The sequence below is a fragment of the Danio aesculapii genome, chromosome 2 (assembly GCF_903798145.1).
Source record: "Danio aesculapii chromosome 2, fDanAes4.1, whole genome shotgun sequence".
Lineage (NCBI taxonomy): Eukaryota > Metazoa > Chordata > Actinopteri > Cypriniformes > Danionidae > Danio > Danio aesculapii.
Genome location: NC_079436.1, coordinates 150,310 through 172,930, shown reverse-complemented (window position 1 = coordinate 172,930; position 22,621 = coordinate 150,310). Strand labels below are relative to the sequence as shown.

The 22,621-nt window shown below is 39.3% G+C and overlaps 1 protein-coding gene across 1 annotated transcript in view; it reads right to left on the bottom strand.

The window, feature by feature from the left end:
- The window catches only part of phlpp1 (PH domain and leucine rich repeat protein phosphatase 1), a 41,953-nt gene extending 20,107 nt beyond the window's left edge, over positions 1 to 21,846 (bottom strand). The window contains exons 1-2 of the mRNA XM_056470211.1: positions 21,584 to 21,846; positions 20,325 to 21,462 (exon numbers count right to left, since the gene is read on the bottom strand). Coding sequence (XP_056326186.1) covers positions 20,325 to 21,324 — 1,000 coding nt within the window. The 5' untranslated portion in view covers positions 21,325 to 21,462; positions 21,584 to 21,846. The remainder of the gene's footprint in view (positions 1 to 20,324; positions 21,463 to 21,583) is intronic.
- Between the last annotated feature and the right edge of the window lie 775 nt (positions 21,847 to 22,621).

Genomic DNA, 22,621 nt, shown 5'->3' with positions numbered 1-22,621 from the left:
GTCACTTAAATCCCCTTTCTTCCCCATTCTGATGCTCGCTTTGACCTGCAGCAGATCCTCTTGACCATGTCTACATGCCTAAATGCAGTGAGCTGCTGCCATGTGATTGGCTGGTTAGACATTAGCGTTAACAAACAGTTGTTGTACCTTATTAAGTGGCTGGTGAGTGTATATATATTTATATTTATATATAAATATCAGTAATATTTTAACATTTAGTCATATAAACAAAAGGTCTGAGGTGTTTTAGAGGCTCAAGAAGATCAATCCACCGCTGAAGAACAGAGAATGTAAAGGTTCTGGAAATCTTTGAAAAATGGGAGATGCTTTAGGAGCAAAAAACCTGTAGCAAAGAAAAATGTGTACTGAACATCATTAGTGCCGACCGCCATTAGAGTTTTAAACACAGGGTGAGTATGAATAGGGTTAACTGTGTTTACAGTGTGATGAGACTCAATGTGTTTGCTTTGTTAATCATTCTTGTGCCACATGTGATGTGGATGGTGATGTGATTATGTGCTAAAGCCAAAGATACAAGTCCACAAGCGCTGATAAATATATTCAAATAACAAATATCACACACACGCGCGCACGCACACACACACACACACACACACTAATGTGCTGCTTTAGTTGTTCTGAACACTGTCTTCTAAACTCTTCCTTCACTCCTGCAGGAGCTTTATTATCGTGATTAAACACACTCTAAATCTACTGTAGTGAGAATTGTCCACTGAGTGAACACTACTGAAAGACTGCACACTAATGAGGGAACACCCTGCACAACAGATCTGAGGACTGACAGGAAACTGATCAGCTTTATATCAGAGCATGAGTGAAGACGGCTCATTGTGACCCTCAGTAGTGGACTCACAGAGCTCAGCAGGGTTAGAGTCAGCTCTCTCCACTGTACAGCGGATCTGAACTCGAGCTCTACAGTTGCTAAGAGCTGCTCGGCCGGCAGAGCCGCATCCGTATTCCTGGCAGCGCCGCGTCTGTGAATGAAAGCACTTCCTGCGGCCTCTGAGAAACAGCAGTGAATCTCTCTGTTCTGTTCACACTCCACTGCTCCAGCACAGCGCTCAGCCTTCATCTGCATCACAATCAGCACAGCGCAACCACACACACTGCGGCCAGAGAGAGAACAAGTGTGTGTGTGTGTGTGTGACAGAGAGACAGATCGCCATGGTAACATCAACAAGCAGGACGGTTGTGAATTCACGCTCGCTCTGAAGTCGGGAAATCATCATCTCGCGATTAACACTCGACTCGCCACAGCGTCGTCACATGAGCTGATCTCTCACACACACACACACACACACACTCACTATGAGTCAGAGACGTCCTGTGTGTACAGACGGAGCAGTGTATATGCAGGAAGAGCACCTATTCTGCCTTTCTACACGGTGTAAACGCGTCTCTGTGGTCTCTCTCGTGTGCTGTCCAGCTCTCTGAAACTGACCCTTTCAGGCTTTGATCCTAATGGTGCTGTTTTGGTGACTGTCTCTTTAAATGCAAATGAGACTGAGCTTTTTTCAGTAGAGGGCGGAGCTAGAGATGCCTGTGTGTTAGCATAGTGGCAGATGTAAAACAGGACAAAATATGTAACAGCTTAAAGGTCAACTGAAACACGAAGAGAGGGCGGGACATGGAGTAGCTCCTCCCCTTTAAAAAAAAAAACAGCCAATAGCATTGCTTTATCACATGGGAGTGGTCGAACTCAAGCGCATCATATGAACAGCCAATGAGAAGCATCACTGAAGGGGGCGGGGCATGTCAGACACTAGAGAGCATTTGATTGGTTATGATGTGATGAGAAGCTGTTGATATGAATAAAACCGCTGATCTGTTGAACCGTTGAGACAAACTACAAGCCTCCCATGTTTGTCTCAGTTTATATCTTAAACATGTGAATTTTAGGACTGTTTTGGAGCACATTAGCTTATAGATATCTTACAAACGCGTAGTAAAACCCAATAAATGAAGAGAACTCAAACCATAGGGCTGCATTATAGCTGATCAGCAATACAGCGTGTACATTACATACACTGTCAAACACATTAAGTTAAGGCAACTCAAAACGCTTGAGGAAACTGATTGCTGCAAACCATTTGAGTTAAAAACTCATCAATATGAGTCCTGTGAACTCACTCCATTTAAGTAATGTGGTATTTAATCAACTCACTGCCTTCAACACTGAGTTCAAAACTCTTTTCAAATGAGTAGAATTAACTTTCAGTCAATTTTGAGTTCACTCTACTCACTTCATATGATAAAGTTGACTGTTGGGTTTTTTATAGTGTTTAATTATTCAACAACAGGGGCAAATTAAATATGGATATGCTGATTTATTGTGATAATTCCACCCACAATACATTATTGATGTAAAGTTTTGATATTTATTTAAAGGTACAAAAGATCTGAATTAATTGATCAGCCTTGCACTGCTACCGTTTACCACATGAGATAATGACAGACCGAACACAAATCAGTGTCGCAGTGTTAACATGTGCTGTTAATAAACGAAATTCATCATCACTTTTGGACCTATTTTCCCCCCGTCATTTACAAATATCATCATGTGCTGTTGATAGATTATCAGGAGCAAAATATCATGATGACTCATTAATCAGGGGTCGCCACAGCGGAATGAACCGCCAACTTATCCAACATATGTTTTACACAGCGCATGCCCTGATGCGGAGTTGAATTTCCAACATTTAAAGTGGACAGAGCACAGATCAACATCCCATAATGCAATTCACCACTGTAAATAAACTCCAAACAGAGTCATTTACAGAGTTTTGAAGCTTGATAATACATGATTCTGTCTTGCGGGGTGTTTCTGCTCAGTCACACACACACACGACTGCTCATTAATTAAATAAGCAGAAGGCTGTAACAGTATTCGTGACGTGCACGTGTGATTTAACAAGCGCTTAACCCAGAGCAACGACCTCTCATGGGAAATCTTCTGTAAGCACGTGCTCTCGCCCGCCGTGGAGATCTGCACACACTACAGCTCCACATTACTCTAAATCATATAGTTATTGAGTGCTGCCATAATCATATGTCCAATGGTAGAACTACAGCACTGGATTAATCACATCCAACGCTTGTTTTGACTCAAGATATGTTTGGGTTTTATATACAGATGAAGTCAGAATTATTAGCTGTGGTCATATTTATCCCAATTTCTGCTTAACTCATCTCTAATCATAACAGTGTTAATAACTCATCTCTAATAACTGATGTCTATTGTCTATATCATGATGACAGTAAATAATATTAGACTAGATATTCTTCAAGACACTAGTATTCAGCTTAAAGTGACATTTAAAGAGCCCATATTATAGATGAAATAGGGTCATATTTAGGTTGTAAGGGTCTCCAACAACAGTCTAATATGCATGCAAGGTCAAACAACACTTTGATGGTCTTATAATATGCATTTATTTTTACCTAGTTATCCCAGCGACTCCCATATGAATCGTTCAGCGATTCATTTGTACCCAAACCCGTCCTCAGCGCGAAGCTAATCTGCGCTGATTGGACCAATGACAGGCTGCTGCGATTGGTCGACGACACTGACAGGCTTCAGGGCGAGACAGAGTGAAATGCCCAGCAGATTATCAACAATATAAAAGTAGTCACAGTGCACACACGCTTCACAGTGGATTTTGGCTGCCAGTGGGTGAATGTAAATACAGACGATGGACTAGAAAATACTGACGACTAACTATTTTATCAAGCAAAAAGTCCAAGAACTGGCGAGGATAAGTCCTAGCAGTCTACTTGCTCTTTTTACACACACGCACACACAGGGCCGGCGCGTCCAGAATAGAGACGGCGCGGCGGCGACACCTCCCTCCCCCTCCGCGTCCTCAGTTACATCCGCGATTACAACCCTAAGATTTCAACCGCGACACCCCCTAAAGTCCTCACTTTACAAACGGGTCCCTTTGATCACCCTTTGCCTAGAGCTTTACCCTATTCAGAGACACACACACACACACACACACACACACACACACACACACACATCAACCTCCTAAGAGGAGACACTCACACAAACGACCGTCCTCAGAGGAGCCACACACACACACACATTACACACACACACACATAGCTGACTATCCATAAACAAAGCGGCACGCGTCGCGTTTTCAACGTGGCTTTACACGCGATATGAGAATATAAAGAGTTAACCTGATACAGCACACGCGGTTACAAGTAACAAAACACAACTAAATGCATAATTTGCAAGCTAGAGTAAACGAGGCAACAATTTTAATCGCACGTACTTACACTGGTGAAATGGGGGAAGAAACTGATTCATGATCCACTGATCCTTGTTCTGACAGTCTTTACTGATCCTTCCTTTAACAAACTGATGAAGTCTTCTTTGTAAGCAGGTAGTTTCCAGAGGCTCTCGATCTGCTCAAGGCTAGGCTATATGCTAAGGTTTCATCTTTGGGTGAACTGTCAATAATCTCCATCTGCACAGCGTGACTTCATTCTACCGGTGTCTGTGTGTGTCTCTCTGTGTGTGTGTGTGTGTGACTTTTTTCTGTTAGTGGTCGGAGCCGCAGGTTTCAAATCTCCCGGGCTTGCGCGTGCAACTACTTGTGTTTCGTAGCTGCGTCATCGCGAAACACCTAATGACTCGTTATCAAGACGACTCGTTTAAAGCACTATGAGTCGACTCTTTTATAGATGAATCAATAGTTTTAAACACTGTACACTTACAGATTTAAGCCTTAGCTGGATATTTCACTTCACTTAGAGCTGTGTGACACACTACATGGAAGGGCATTTTCAAAAACCCATAATATGGACTCTTTAAAGGCTTAACTAGGGTAATTAGGGTAAAGTTAGGGTAATTAGGCAAGTCATTGTATAACAGTGGTTTATTCTGGAGACAATCCAATACTAATATTGCTGAAGGGGCTAATAATATTGACCTTAAAATGGCTTTAAAACTATTAAAAACTGCTTTTATTCTAGCTGAAATAAAACAAATAAGACTTTCTCCAGAAGAACAAATATTAGAGGAAATACTGTGAGAAATTCCTCAATCTGAGAAACATCATCTGGGAAATATTGGAAAAATAATAAATACTTGACAGGAGGCTGAATAATATTGACTTCAGCTGTAGATAAATATTAGGTATATGTAATGATGTGTCGAAATGTCAGTTCCGTTGGTACTAAACCCGAAACTTTTGACAGAACGCTTGTTAAACTAGTGCCTGGGTCATTTTTGACCCAAAAGTCAACATTAAACGACCTATACATGTACAGAAAATTACCCTCATGCACTCCCCCATGACACGAATATTGCATTTATACTGTTGTGTCAATTGTGTGATATATTGTGCAGTTCTACTGAAACAGGCAGAGTGTATACAGAGATCTCCATCAGACCATCAGAGGCAGAATCTGCTTCAGTTTCTGTCAACAAACGTCAGCGGTTTGACGGAGGCTCAGATATCTGCAATACACACTCATTTGACAGAGAACTGGAGGAGAAACTGCTGAGACCAACGCTGACACACACTAAACACACACACACACACACACACACACGCACACGCACACACACACAAACACACACACACACACACACACACACTCCGGCTTCAGCACAGAACGGCATGTTTGAAGACCCACGTGCTGTAACCTTATCGACTCTGTTTAATCACTAACATAAATGTGTGTGGATATCCATGAGGCTGTGTTGCAGAGATATTTGCTGGAATAGACCAAAACTGACTGAATGGGGTACAATCATGGACTTTTCTTTGCCAAATATTGTCTGAATATTAAGTAAAGTTCACGTTCAGTGAGGATAGTGTTCATTTCTCACATTTCAGTTTAGATCAGAATCTGCAGGTCCAGGGAAATGGTAAATATGGAGAAAATCACACATGAAGCTGAGCTAATTAAAGTCTTTGAGATGTTGATTACTAATTACTAATTGAGTTTTGATATATATTACACGTCTTTAACTGTAAATATGTCCAATTCAGCATTAAGATTTTCATTTGCAGAACTTTAAAGCTGATTTTCTCCATATTTAGATTTTTCTGAAACCACAGATTTGAAGAGTTTCCAATAGCGCTGCTAAATATTGTCCAATCCTAATTAAAAGTGTATGTATATATATATATAACTTGTACAGAAGGAGGCATTGCGGTGGCACAGTGTGTTGTACGATTGCTTCGCAGCAAGAAGGTCGCTGGTTCGAGTCCCAGCTGGGTCAGTGTGTGTTTCTGTGTGGAGTTTGCATGTTCTCCCCGTGTTGGTGTGGGTTTCCTCCGGGTGCTCCGGTTTCCCCCACAGTCCAAACACATGCGCTATAGGGGAATCGAGGAACTACATCGGCCGTAGTGTATGAGTGTGTGTGTGTGAATGAGTGTGTATGGGTGTTTCCCAGTGTTGGGTTGCAGCCAAAAGGGTATCTGCTGTGTAAAACACATGCTGGATAAGTTGGCGGTTCATTCCACTGTGGCGACCCCTGATAAATAAAGGGACTAATCTGAAAAGAAAATGAATGAACTTGTACGGAAAACCTATTTACCTATTACAGGTGTGACGTGTAACGTGACGTTTTGTGGTCTTGGGGCATATATTCAGACTTCTATTATTCAGCAATATGCAAATGTTGAGATGATCTGTGCTAAATATCGTTAATAATCTCCTGTTTTCTGTCTTCTAGTGGATGTGTTATGAGAGAGATCTGCTGTAGTGTTCATTACACTGGAGAAAGGTGAAGAGTGCTTCAGTTAGGGGCAGTTCACACTAGAGTGTACATTCGGTCCTCATTGACTCGTCTTCTCCAGACCTGTTTGAGTTTCTCTCTTCTGTTAAACACAAAGGAAGATATTTTGAAGAATGCTGGAGAATAACGTATTATTGTATGTACCTACTGTGGCGGGTTTTCTCCAGCATTCCTCAGAATATCTTCACTCGTGTTCAGCAGAAGAAAGAAACCCATAAGGGTTTAGAAACACTGGAGTAAAGGAGGAAATCTTCATTTTGTGGTGAACAGTGTCTTTACATCAGGTTAAATCCTGTGTTAGCCATGTTTATGTGTTATTTGAACTTAATAAATGTGTTAGCTTCACTTTTTAAGGGATGTTTTAAGGGTAAAGCATCTGTGTTTGCACTGTGATCCTCAAATTCACCCATAAGCGAACATTTCCTCATCATTTATTCTTACTCCAGTGTTTCTAAACCTTTATGACTGTCTTCTGTTGAACACAAAGGAAGATATTCTGAGGAATGCTGGAGAAAACACAGCAGGAACATAACATACTGTGTTTATTTACAGTATTGTTCAGGATATCTTCATTTGTGTTCAACAGAAGAGAGAAACTCAGTTTAGGAACAGGTGGAGGGCGAGTGAATGATGACTTAAAGGTCCCATTAGATTAAAATACAGCTTTTAGATGTTAGTATCAGTATTATTAGTTTATAGCATATCTATAAGATAGCGCACACCAAAACCCAAAATCCACATGTAGAAGATACAAAACAAACGTGTAAAGCTTGTGCTTTGGCTCTTCATAACCAATCAAATGCTCTCTAGTGTCTGACATGCCCCGCCCCCTTTAAGACGCTTCTCATTGGCTGTTCATTTGATGCGCTTGAGCTCAACCACTCTGACTGGCAGAGCTGTGATAAAGCAAAATACTATTGGCTGTTATTTTTTAAATGGGAGGAGCTACACTATGTCCCGCCCTCTCATAGTGTCTTGGTTGAGATCAAGTCAAACATTGAACAGAGATGCACATTTCAGAGCACTTCACTGGAGCTTTAAGACTGAACTGAGTTCTGCACTTCAGACTGTCCACATCAGCCAGCAGATCCAGTTTAGCTGAACTCCGTCTGCACTGAGCTGCTCCGACTCAATCTGCACAGTACAAGCACTGCAGCAGGAAAGATGAGTTCAACTGAACCTATTCTGTCCAGAAAAACTCTGATGCTCATAATACAGTCTCGAAATCAGTCCAGCCGCTGGTTCTACTCTACATCCAGGTGTGTGTGTGTGTGTGTGTGTGTGTGTGTGTGCGTGTGTTTGTTTTTATTACATGGTGGGGACCTCAGCATGTTAGCACACTCACAAAGTGGGGACCAAAAACATAGTGGGGACCGTACGCCTGGTCCCCACTATGTTTTGCCTTTAAAAGACTCAGGGGGCGTTGCTGATATGCCTAGTGCTGTTTTTTTCATTGATCCCCACCTTGACCAATCACCTGATTTGAGTGTGTGAGTGTGTGTCGGCGCACTGCTCTATAGCGCCCCTGTAGTCGGATGGCGGTACTGCACCCTCACACACACTTGGCGCAATATACACACTCTAGCTATTGCACATGCGCAGATCTCCTGAATAAATCCGACTTTAATTAAATTAATTAAGGTTCATCAAATTAATCGAGGTTTGCGGGTAAGTTAGAATGTTTTTCATCATCATAATGTAATAAAATCGGTTATATGACGAATATTTCTGTTGCATACTTTTGACAGTTATCAGGTAAAGTTACATGTTTTAACTAATTTCCTGGGTGTTTTAATCGATGTTGTTTCAAATTACGTATTAATAAAACATTGATAAGACACAAACTACAGTTCGGTATGTTATTTAACTTGTTTACACGAGTAAAAGTTACTCGCGCTAATGTGCTAACGTGCTAACTGCCCGGTGCTGCGTGAATCAGAGGCCGGAGTGAAGTGCGTGAGCCGCGGCCGGACGGTCACCACGCCCCGGGCGGCTAAATGGATCGACGGAGGATAAAATCATTAAAAGATGCGGAGAAACACATCACCAGCTCCACTGACAAGACCCATTCACTGGAAACCGAATATATAGAAGGTTACTAAGGTATGTTTTCATAGTTTTTGTATCATACTTTTTAAGTGGTTAAATGTACAATTGCTTTGCAAAAATCCAAGCCTTTTTAAACATTTAATCCTCAAATAACACTATTATATACTATTTATACGTTACTGTAGTAATATAGAGGTTATAATTAAAATGTGGAGCCATCTGGTCCTAGAAATATACTTAATTTATTCTATGATGTTTAGAAAAGTTTTATTTAAGATTAATAATTATAATGAACTCCAATCAAGTGTAAAACATACATAAAAGTACATAAATGTACATTGTGTGTGCGTGTTTCATTTACTTATTTATTTACTGTCACCTGGTAGCCCTTTACAATGAAAGATCGAATTAGTTAATGCTAGTTAATGCATTTACTAACATGAACAACGAATAATACTTTTATTACAGTATTTGTTCATGTCTGTTAAGTTTAGTTAATGGAAATAAAGTTGTTCATTATTAGTTGAACACGCACAGCATTAACTACTGGTAACAAGCATGAATTTAGATTTTAACAATGCATTAGTAAATGTTGAACTATGATTAATAAATGCTGAACATGCATTGTTCATTATTAGGTCATGTTAGTAAGTACATAAACTAATGAAACCTGACTGTAAAGTGTGACCTGTAAACGATTAAAGTGGAAAAAGTTCATTAAAATTGTCCTAAGAAAAAAGAACAGGTGTTCAATAGTATTAGAACAACTTTGAGGAAAGGTTCTGATCCACTTCAAAAGGTTCTGTATTATAATTCACACACTGAGAGAGGATGCTAATGTGAGGTTTTTGTCATTTTTGAGCGCTATATGTTTCATTAATATCTTTTAGATCAGTGTTTGCATTGTGCACATTTATTAAAGGAAGTTTTGTAGTTGAGTACAGATGATAGAGCTTGTGGAAGCAGAGCATAGATGAGATATTAATCAAAATACTGTATTTATGTTTGACTTTAAATGGTAAAACAAGAAGAGGTGGTTAAGTGTTTTCCCCCTTCAAATGTATATGTATATATTATAATCATTGTGTTTGTATTCATGTCATAGTTTAGCTTTTTATTATTGCTATGAGAGAGCATAATTAAATATGTTATTTGCTTTTTTCTCTTAGTTTTGCGGCATTGATGCCGCTCGTGGCGGGACCCTCGGCCGGCTGGTTAATGATGACTATCTGCACCCAAACTGCACTGTCAATAAGATTGTTGTTCAGAGAAAAACCTCACTTGTGCCTTTTTGCAATCAGGGACATTTTCCCTGGAGAGGAAATAACTTTTGACTATGGCGCATGTGATTGGCCTTGGAGAAAGGTTTGACATTTTTACCACCTAATACATTAATCTTCAATACATTCAGCAAAGCTAAAAGTTTTGTATTGTTAATATAGATTAAGGGTAAATCTGTTAAAAAATATAGAGTTTGCATTATCCATAAGAGATAATGAAATCAATCTCTTAATAACTTCTTCTTGCCTTAATGAGTAAAAAAAAAAGTTCAAATAATTGGATAATGCTTTACTTTTAAGGGGTGTTCATAAGACTGCCGTGAAACCTTTATAGTCATGACATGACCTGTATAACAAAGCTGTTTTTTAATAGCTTTCATTGAAGGATAACCATATGACTGCAGAAGAGAACTGCTCCCACAACTCTCTGATGAGGTATGGTTATTAGTATTATTATTAGTTGTAGTAGTTGTTGTTGTTGTTGTAGTAGTGCATTTAATTGTAATTATTTAACTTAATCAAAATATAGCAATGAAACAGAGAGTGTGTCCTAATTGGTGAACTTATGCACTAGTGTAACATTGTGGGGACCAGAGGCATGTTAGAGAAGCTGTGAAACACACTTAGTCCTGAATACACACACTGTAAGGTCTGACATAGTGGGGACCGGGACCCTTGAGTACTACTGTCTAATTAATATTTTTGTTTTTTATATTCAGCTGTTATTGAAGGATGACCAAATGACAGAACTGCTCTGCTCCAGTAGGAGGCCCACAACTCTCTGATGAGGTATGGTTATTGTTGTTATTGTTGTTGTTGTTATTATTATTATTATTATTATTATTATTATTAGTAGTAGTAGTAGTAGTAGTAGTAGTAGTAGTAGTAGTAGTAGTCGTTGTTGTTGTAGTAGTGCTTTTAATTGTAATTATTTAACTTAATCAAACTATAGCAATGGAACAGAGTGTGTGTCCTAATTGGTGAACTTATGCACTAGTGTAACATTGTGGGGACCAGAGGCATGTTAGAGAAGCTGTAAAACACACTTAGTCCTGAATACACACACAGTGAGGTCTGACATAGTGGGGACCGGGACCCTTGAGTACTGCTGTCTAATTAATTGTTTTTATATTCAGCTTTTATTGAAGAATGACCAAATGACAGAAAGAGAGAACTGCTCTGCTCCAGTAGGAGTCCAACAACTCTCTGATGAGGTATGGTTATAATAATAATAATTATTATTATTATTATTAGTTGTAGTAATATTAGTAGTAGTTGTTGTAGTAGTGCATTTAATTGTAATTAAATAACTTAATCAAACTATAGCAATGGAACAGAGTGTGTGTCCTAATTGGTGAACTTATGCACTAGTGTAACATTGTGGGGACCAGAGGCATGTTAGAGAAGCTGTGAAACACACTTAGTCCTGAATACACACACTGCAAGGTCTGACATAGTGGGGACCGGGACCCTTGAGTACTGCGGTCTAATTAATTGTTTTTTATATTCAGCTTTTATTGAAGAATGACCAAATGACAGAAAGAGAGAACTGCTCTGCTCCAGTAGGAGTCCCACAACTCTCTGATGAGGTATGGTTATTATTGTTGTTGTTGTTTTTGTTGTTATTATTAGTATTATTATTATTATTAGTAGTAGTAGTAGTAGTGCTTTTAATTGTAATTATTTAACTTAATCAAAATATAAAAATGAAACAGAGTGTGTGTCCCCTAATTGGTGAATGTATGCATTAGTGTAACATTGTGGGGACCAGAGGCATGTTAGAGAAGCTGTGAAACACACTTAGTCCTGAATACACACACAGTGAGGTCTGACATAGTGGGGACCGGGACCCCCGAGTACTGCTGTCTAATTAATTGTTTTTTATATTCAGCTTTTATTGAAGAATGACCATATGACACAAGAGAGAAGTACTCTGCTCCAGTAGGAGTCCAACAACTCTCTGATGAGGTATGGTTATTGTTGTTGTTGTTGTTATTATTATTATTAGTAGTAGTAGTAGTAGAAGTAGTAGTAGTAGTAGTTTTTGTTGTTGTTGTAGTAGTGCATTTAATTGTAATTAAATAACTTAATCAAAATATAGAAATGAAACCCTGTGTGTCCTAATTTATGAACGTATGCACTAGTGTAACATTGTGGGGACCAGAGGCATGTTAGAGAAGCTGTAAAACACACTTAGTCCTGGATACACACACAGTAAGGTCTGACATAGTGGGAACCGGGACCCTTGAGTACTGCGGTCTAATTAATTGTTTTTATATTCAGCTTTTATTGAAGAATGACTATATGACACAAGAGAACTGCTTTGCTCCAGTAGGAGTCCAACAACTCTCTGATAAGGGATGGTTATTACAAAAATAAAAAATAATAATTATTATTATTATTAGTATTATTAATATTATTATTAGTTGAAGTATTGTATTTAATTGTAACTAAATAACTTAATCAAAGTATAGAAATGAACGAGTCTGTGTCCGCTAATTTGTGAATGTATGCACTAGTGTAACATTGTGGGGACCAGAGGCATGTTAGAGATGCTGTGTTAAACACTTAGTCCTGAAAACAAACACAGTAAGGTCTGACATAGTGGGGACCAGCGGTTCATTCTTCGTACATGTATTACTCAGTTAGCTGGATTTGGTTATTAACACTTTGACACGATTCGTGATAGATTCATTCTTCAAAACTCATCCGAGCAACAGGTCTTGAGCTCAAACCTTTTCTGGAGCAGCAGCTTATTTCACATAAACAGGATTAGATCGGGTCATTTCTAGAAAAGGTGATACTGAAAGAATGTACCGAATGCTGTTTTTTTTTTTTTTTTTTACAGTAGTAACTGGGAAAAATAGTAAAATGGGTATAAAATAATTATATATACGAATTGTGTGTGTATGTATATATATATATATATATATATATATATATATATATATATATATATATATATATATATATATATATATATATATATATATATATATATATATATATATATATATATAAGAGAAGAAAAGATCTGCTCTATTCCCACAACTCTCAGTTTTTCTGGGACTTGAAAACAGACGCTTGGCAGATTTGAGACATTTTTATTTGCAAACATATATCACATTGTTTTAAATTATGTATTTTTGTGTGGGTTTTTACATTCAGAGAAAGTTACAGTGGATCGTGTTTTTGGAGGAGGTGAAGTCCAGTCTAAAAGGTAAAAATATTATTTATTTTTCTGATCAGAATATTTCTTGTTTCAGATTGTTTATTTTTGTCATGATATGTATGAGCTGTGTTTGAAAACTATTTTTAAACTATCATCACACGCTTTTACCCATTTAAAAAGAACAACACAAAATCAAATTAATAGCATTTTGGTAAGCTTTATGCAGAGAAGTCAACTTTCAGACTTGATTTTTACTTTCAGAGTCCCCTCAAGTATCATCACCATGGTACAGTGTCTGTGAAGATAGTGAAGCAGACCCAGCATTCACAAAAAAAGAGAGGTGTGATCATTTAAGCTAATTTGTGACTGACTTGTGTTATTGTAAAAGTCCAAATGCACAAGCTCATTTACATAACATGCAGGGTAAAACAGGGCAGGAGCACATTACTTGTATAATGATTTCAGTACAGTTGCACTTGATGTCCCATTTCATGTTAGTTAAACAATATTGCTAAATACTTTGGAAAAATATACTAATTGCATATCTGGTTACACTTTATTTTAATAGTTCACTTTACTACTACTACTACTACTACTACAACTACTACTACTACCTACAAGTAACTGCAACTACTTGTCAACTAACAGCCATTAGACTGTCTGTTAGAATCAACACTGCTAATGCTCTACTAAATTCATATGAGAGTTAGTCATATTGTACTAATTTTGACCCTAACCTAACAGTCTGCTATACTATTTACTGAGACCAATGAGAGTCAGTTTTATTGAGCTAACCTTAACCTAACTGTCAGCTAATACTCTACACTCTAAAAATTATAGATAAATAAATAAGTAGTAATTAGTAAATTAGCAGTTTTCCATATGTTGTGATTCATGTTTTTATGAAATCAGTTTATTTCTGCTTTTGAATTGCATTATGGGATCTTGATCTTTCCTCCAACAATTTTTAATCTTGAAAAGTAAAAAAAGTGACTTTTTGTTTGGGTTGGTGTTGTATATTATGCTACAGAAACCTTGTAATAAACTGCCAGTACGTTTCTGTAAGACTAAAGACTTATTTCTCTAGATAATATTTCTTATACATTATATTATTCCAAACTACTAAAATGTCAATAAAAGTCACTTTGTTAAACTGTAGAGTTGAATTTTCAACATTAGAAGTCCAGAGAGCAGAGATTAACATCCCATAATGCAATTCGCCACCGCAAATAAACAAAAAGCACTTGTAAACCACAAAATACAGAAACTGGTAATAAACAGATATGTTTTACAGTGTAGTGTTTTGAGCTAAACTTAAACTAACAGTCTGCTAATACTCTACTGATAATCAGATGAGCGTTAGTCTTACTGAACATAAGACTAACGCTTACTGAAGTATTTTTTTAAGCTCCATCCTAAGTATTTTTAACAAAAGGCAAACATATTTTTCTAGCATTTTCTAGCACAATATTCAATAAACATTACAGCACATGTTGTAAAAATGACTGAACATTTATGTAACTAAAACCACTTTTATATATTTTTACCACCCATAGGTCCCATAAGGAGAAGACCCTGGAGCAAACAGGAAGTACATGCTGTGGTGAAAGCTGAACCATTAGTTCTAAAAACCAGAGATTGGTCAGATTTGGATTTTTATATTAAAAACTGAATCTTGTCTCTTTAAAGAGAAATCTGGGTAACACTTTTATAGTAACTACACACTATAAATCATTTGTTTAGCACTAACTCTACATTAATAGACTTTAGTAAGCAGTTTATAAATACAGCTACAAAGGCTGTGTTCTTGACTTGACTTAATTGTATTTTCATGCTTTGTTACTGATTTATTTTTCATTACTAAATTAAGTATTGCATTATTTACAAACCATTTGTATAAAAGGGTACTTGGTGGTTTTTAAGATCACTCAGAATGAGTTAGTAAATGATTAATAAACTATTCAAATTTGTACATGTTATTATTCAGGCATATTGTATGTTAACAGATGCTTTATTAACACAACTTCATGCAGTTTTGTGACCTAATCTAGTAAGGACCATTTATACTTTATAAATTACTTATGAATGACAATTAAAGGCTCAGTATCTAATGAAGAATAAATCTTAAACAATCTTACTGAAAAAAATACTGTAAAGTTTAAACATTGCTAAATATAACAATATTCACTTAAGTTTTTCTTGATCTATCTGTCTGTCTGTCTGTCTGTCTGTCTGTCTGTCTGTCTGTCTGTCTGTCTGTCTGTCTGTCTGTCTGTCTGTCTGTCTGTCTGTCTATCTATCTGAATCACTATCCTTTTCATTTATTTCTTTTTTTTCAGTTTACAATATAGCTGAGATTTTAATTTATAAGGGATTTATAAAGTATAAATAGTCCTCACTTTAGATTAGCTCCTAAAACTGCATGAAGTTGAGTTAATAAAGCATTTATTATCATACAGAGTAACCATTACTATATTCCTGATTAATAAGATCTATAAATGTTGGGTAACACTATAATAACTGCACACTATGAATCATTTATGAAACATTAGCAAATAGTTAATTCATCGTTTGTTAAGCATTAACGCTACATTAATAGACATTAGTAAGCAGTTTATAAATTATATTTATAAATATTTTAAATTACAAATATTGACTTATAAGCACATTTATAATGTGCTTAATTGTGTTTTCATTCTTGGTAAATAATGCAACACTTAATTTAGTAATGAAAAATACATCAACAAATCAGATATTTAAGAGTAGTTGCTGTTTTAACATTTGACATTAACATTTAACATTAAATTAACATTTATATCTTATTATTCAGGCAAATTACAAGTTATTTTGTATGTTAATAAATGCTTTATTAACTCAACTTCATGCAGTTTTGTGAGCTAATCTTAAGTGAGGATTATTTATTCTTTATAAATCCCTTATAAATGACAATATAAAGCTCAATTATATTCTAAACAGGAAAAAAGAAAATAAATGACTTTATTCATTTCTATTCATTACAAGATACACAAATGAAACTGTATCAAATGAAAAGTAAATCTTTGCAATCTTGTCTAAATATAAAATTGCTTTACACTATCACTATCTCTAAATAACATTGAAATGTATCATAATATATTGTTAAATTATTATATTGTTGTTTTATCAAATGATGTTGTATTTCGACACTCCTGTTATTCAGCAATGTTTAAACTTTACAGTCATTTTATTTTTTAGATACGATTGCAAAGATGTATTGTTTATTTGATTCTGAGCCTTTAATTGACATTTATAAGGGATTTATAAAGCATCAATATTCCTCACTTTAGATTAGGTCACAACACTGCTTAAAGTTGAGTTAATAAAGCATTTATTAACATGCAGAAAAACGTATTATATACCTGAATAGTAAATATATTAATGTTCATTTAAATAGTATATTAATCATTTATTTACTCATTCTTAAATATCTTGAAAAACACCAACCATTCTTAGACAACTGGTTTGTAAATAATGCAATACTTCATTTAGTAATGAAAAAATAATTATAAACAATGTATGAAAACACAAACATTGAGCACATTACACATGTGCTTATAAATGAAGAATACAGCATCTGTAGCTGTGTTAAACTGCTTACTATTAATGTAGCGTTAATGCTTAACAAATGATGTCTATTTTGAGTTTTGGTGGCTTGGTTATATGATGAAGGTCTCTGTGCATGTGTGGGGTTCAATTCTTTATAAATATATTTTTAAGTAGTTTTAATGTTTAATGTTTTTTCAAATAGTTAAAATACAACAATAATAGAACATACTGGTGGGTTTTAATGGTTTACCCAAAAATGTGAATTATATTTTTAATAACTTGCCCTCATCTCACTCTAATGCCCTAAGACCTTCGTTCATCTTCAGACACAAAGGAAGATACCCTAGATGAAGTGCAGGAACTCCTCATCCTGCATAGACAGCAAGGGTCCCGAGACCCAAAAACATAGTCAAAACATTCCATGTGTTTTCAGTGGTTTAAATAAAATTAAATGGAGCTCAATGAACAATGTTGTGTGGCAAAATAAAATAAAATTCTGTTCTGTCAGATGAGTATGGGTATGGGTATGTGTTTACTACAGACAGTATGACACTTGCGTCTTGCATTGCTGGGGGCTACAAAAATGTTCTTGGAGCTTCACATGATTACAGAACCACTGAAGAGAAGTAGCCTGAGCAAAATTGCAATTTCAGCAAAGAGCGCAGTTTTCAGCAGCTGTATCAGTCCCGATGCTCTCACTACATTTTTTGCAATAGCATTGAAGCCACAAGGACTGTTTTGACAATGTTTAGTCTTTTCTGGTCTTTGAGTGTCTCAGGACCACTGCTGTCTATGGAGGATGAAGAAACCCTCACATTTCATCTAAAATATCTTCATTTGTGTCTGAAAATAAACAAAGGTCTCGAGGGATTGAAACAATATGAAGGAGAGGAATTAATAACAGAATCTTCATTTTGGGGTGAACTAACCCTTTAATATTGTTTGCTTTTGCACTTAACTAAATGTGTACGCAGACATGGAAGAGTTATGTGGAAGCTTGTTATTCCCAATGAGAACTGCTTTTAGAGAGTTTTATACCAGAGTCATGAGGTGTTATGAGTTGTTACAAATGTTTTCATGGATTTTGACTTTACTACTAAAGGTTTTGTGAAAATTCTTTATAATAAATATAACATTTATTGAATCTATACATTCTGGACCATTTCCTGTTTGGATCTTGAGGTTCCTTCTCTATTCAAATGACATTTTTTATAAACTGACCTGCTCTTTTAATGAAAATTCTAAAGCGGTGTACTGTCAAATTACTTGATTGAGGTTTAAAATTTAATATTAGAATAGGTGCTGATCTGATCCCCACGTTTCCTAAAAAACGGTAATGTGTGTGTAGACCTGGTCCTTACTTTGACTCAAAACAGGTAATGTGTGTGTACAACTGGTCCTTACTTTGACTCAAAACCAGTAATGTGTGTGTAGACCTGGTCCTTACTTTGACACAATACCAGTGATGTGTGTGTAGACCTGGTCCTTACTTTGACTCAATACCGGTAATGTGTGTGTAGACCTGGTCCTTACTTTGACTCAATACCGATAATGTGTGTGTAGACCTGGTCCTTACTTTGACTCAATACCGGTAATGTGTGTGTAGACTCGGTCCTTACTTTGACTCAATACCGATAATGTGTGTGTAGACTCGGTCCTTACTTTGACTCAATACCGGTAATGTGTGTGTAGACTCGGTCCTTACTTTGACTCAATACCGGAAATGTGTGTGTAGACCTGGTCCTTACTTTGACTCAATACCGGTAATGTGTGTGTAGACTCGGTCCTTACTTTGACTCAATACCGGAAATGTGTGTGTAGACCTGGTCCTTACTTTGACTCAATACCGGAAATGTGTGTGTAGACCCGGTCCTTACTTTGACTCAATACCGGTAATGTGTGTGTAGACCCGGTCCTTACTTTGACTCAATACCGGAAATGTGTGTGTAGACCTGGTCCTTACTTTGACACAATACCGGAAATGTGTGTGTAGACCTGGTCCTTACTTTGACACAATACCGGAAATGTGTGTGTAGACCTGGTCCTTACTTTGACACAATACCGGAAATGTGTGTGTAGACCTGGTCCTTACTTTGACACAATACCGGAAATGTGGGTGTAGACCTGGTCCTTACTTTGACACAATACCGGAAATGTGTGTGTAGAATTGGTCCCCACTTTGTCTAAAAATCGTTTGTGTGTGTGGCGGACCCCACTTCTACACAATACCTGAAATGTCCCCACAAGTGACCACTGTGTCATGTCTAAAAAAAAATTTGCAGAATTTCCATAATCTGACGTGATTTACGGAATAGTTCGTGTTTTTGTGTGGCAAACTATTTTTTTTATGTCTCTAACATCATCAGAAAGGGGGGTCCCCATTATGTGACCATCGTGACAGGTGACCCCCACAATGCACAAAAACAAGTATGTGTGTGTGCGTGTGTGTGTTGGAGCTGCACGATATATGGTTTCAGCATGGATATGACACTGTGTGTGCGCAATAGTCAGATCACAGGATCTGCAGTGTTGAGTCAGGATTAGAGTTGATCAGCAGAACAGATGAGGATACCTGAGGATACCTGAGCTTTGTGGAGTCAGAGCAGAGTATAACCCACAGCAATTTATGAATTAAAGTTTACACTGCAAAATCACATCCAGAACGCTGGAATTGCTGATATATTTATGCTGTTTAGGAGTCAAACACTGGACAATGCTTGAACAATATTTACGAGCTCGTAAACACACGATTAACACCTTATAAAGGCCTTAACTTTCCTCAACTTTTAATATTTTCAAGACCCCGCGGGCCCCCTGTGTGTTCATAATCACACTATACCTCACTGAAAAACTAGATATTACCGTGTCGGATCCCTCCACTATCATGCAGCTCAGTGCAGCGGTGTCAGACTCAGGTTAGCTCCAGCGCTGCTCTCCAACACACTCACCTGCAGCTCTCAAACCCCCTGCAGGATCAGTGCGATCCGGTGTGTTACTGGACCCTCTGCACAACACTGTTCTGACACTTGTGACACTCATCAGCGTCTTAAACTGTTGGAGGTTTTAGATATTTAGATTTTTAGGTGAGCGTATGCACATTTACATGTGATTATGTGTGTGTTATAGATCACCAAACTACAGTAAGTGAACCCCCGTGTGTGTGTGTGTGTGTGTGTGTGTGTGTGTGTGCGTGTGTGTGGTGTGCAGGACAGTAGATCTGCCAGGATTCTCTCCTCCGGCTGCCGTTATCAGACACTTTAGTTTTCCTCCTGAAAATTCTGATAACACCACCCTGGAGTGTTCCTGTCATCAGCTTAAATAACGAAGTGTTCTACTCTGCCCGTTTACACCCTACGAGCACGTCTGCTGAGAAACACACGCATGTGAACAGGGTCCACTGGTGCTGGATCTAAACGGTGCAGATGTGAGTGTGAGGGGTGTGCTGGAGCGTTACCTGCGTAGAAGCGCAGCAGTGAGCCCAGCTCAGTGTTCATGCCCTCCTCCTGCACGCGCCACGGGTCCTTAAAGCCCAGCTTACAGAGGAAGTCATTCTGGATCTGCAGGGGCCGCTCCTCGGGGCCCAGACGGCGCGCGGCCTCACCGTGCAGCTGGACATACAGCGCCGGAGCCGACTCTGCGTCCTCAGGAGCACTGGGGTCAGCGGGACCAGAGTCTGCAGTGTGTGAAGCGCTGGGGGCCGCTGTGGGCCCCGGGTCCAGCTCCAGCTCATCAGAGGAGCTGCCGTACGGGTCCAGGCCCTCCACAGGGCTCAGCGCACACGCCTCCGTCCCCAGGATCATATCATCGCTCAGGGAGTCGCGGTGCTGGCCGAAGTGGGCCCCGGGGCCCAGATCCTCACACACACTGCTGCTGTCCACATCCGAGAAGCGCTTGGAGTCCTCGTCCTGCGGAGACGCCGAGTGTGTAAACAGCTCAAACTCCGGCTGCGGGTACCGCGGGTCCCTCTCCAGCAGCAGCAGCCGGTCCTGCAGGCCCTCGGCCCCGTTGTGTGGCAGTCTGAGCGGGTCACAGGAGTCAGGGAGGTCAGCGCAGGGCGGGCCCCGGAGCCGCAGGACAGAGCCGCTGCTCTGCTGGAGCCGCTGGGCGATCTCCTGTGCGGTGCAGTCCACGGTGCACAGGACCGGCCGAGGAGGCGGCGGCGGAGCCCACACCTGCAGACGGGGGTGCACATGCACAGAGCCGCGCCGCAGGTCCACACGCACCCACTGACGGTCACTGGGCTGCAGCAGGGGCCCGGGGCGGGGACGGGGCCGCAGCGGCAGGGGCCCGGACACCAGGCTGGACGGATGCCTCTTCACCCTCCTCTTCCTCAGGCTGGAGCAGGCTCTCAGGGGCTCTGCGGAGATCGGGCTGCTCGACGCGCTCTGCTCTTCATCCTCCTCCTCATCCTCGGCTCGCACGCACACACTCTTCTTCGCTTTCGCGCTCTCCATCCTCACCGGGACGCGTTACTCCATGCGCGCGGGGAGGATCGCGCCGTGCCGCGCCGCTCGACAGCAGATCATGGAGTCTGAGAGAGAACGGCGTAAATCTCGCGAGAGAGAAAGGCGCGAGAGTTCGGTCACGGCGCACTGAAACGACACACAAACATGGGTTTTTGAGTTAATTCACATTCTGTGTTGCGCTTCTGCGCTGTTCTGCAGCTTATCCAGACGCGAATGTCAGAAAACACAACAAGAGGCGTCAACTTACAGGAAGAGGGAAGACCATCGCGAGACTTGAGGATGAAGCTGCTCCAGAAATGATGATGACGATGGTGATGGAGATATAAATCCTGTGTGAGACTCTGGGTTCATTCGGTGATGGTGATATATCGAGTATATTGGTGTAAGCGAATGTTTCCGTCTATAAGCAGTCGCTCCTGTAACGCTGCTGCGTTATGTGTGTTGATGAGTGAAAAAAACAGCAAGGAAGCGCGGCGGTTCACGCAAGTCTCGCGAGACGAGAACCAGTCAACGCCCCCGACGCTGGAGAACTTATCATATCGCGTGTATATTCTATTATTATTTACCTTCACGTTTTTTACTCACTTCAAATCCGTTATTGTCCATTCCATATTTTGTAATGTGAAATATCCACAAACTGCAGGGAATCGACTGTGCGTCGCCATGGTGTCGAACTGCATTTCCCGTGATGCCCCGCGCGTTTGTTTTTGTTGGTGCGTCACACTCTTCTTCATCGTGTTTGTGATGGTAAGTAATAAAACAGCAGCAGTCAGCAGTAAACACACTCCGCAAGCTGAGCTCTTCACTGCGTTCATCACATATCTAATAGATGTCCGCCAAACCGCGAGCTCCTCCTCCCGTGATTGGCCCTCAGAGTGACCGCGAGCGCTGTTTATGAACAGGGGGTCAGTCTCGCAGAGGAGTTCGGCTTGTGGAGGTCATTTAAATGAGGATAGATATTACATTAAATGTAGAGTGGGTTCAACTGTCGGCAGGTTAACTCAGATGAGCTGAAGAACTGAAGAGTGTTACTGCCATCTGTCGCTCACACAGAGAAACACACACACACACACACACACACACACACACACACACACGCACACACGCACACACGCACGCACACACACAGCTGAAGAAGAGGGAAGACAGCACTGACTGACACACTACAGTGCTTTAATGTAAACTCTAATAGACTTTTACCAGTAATCTCCCCCTGCTGACTGACGACATCTGCAGTGTTCAGGTTTACTCTCCTTTCCTTATGTTCAGGTTTAAAGCATCCACT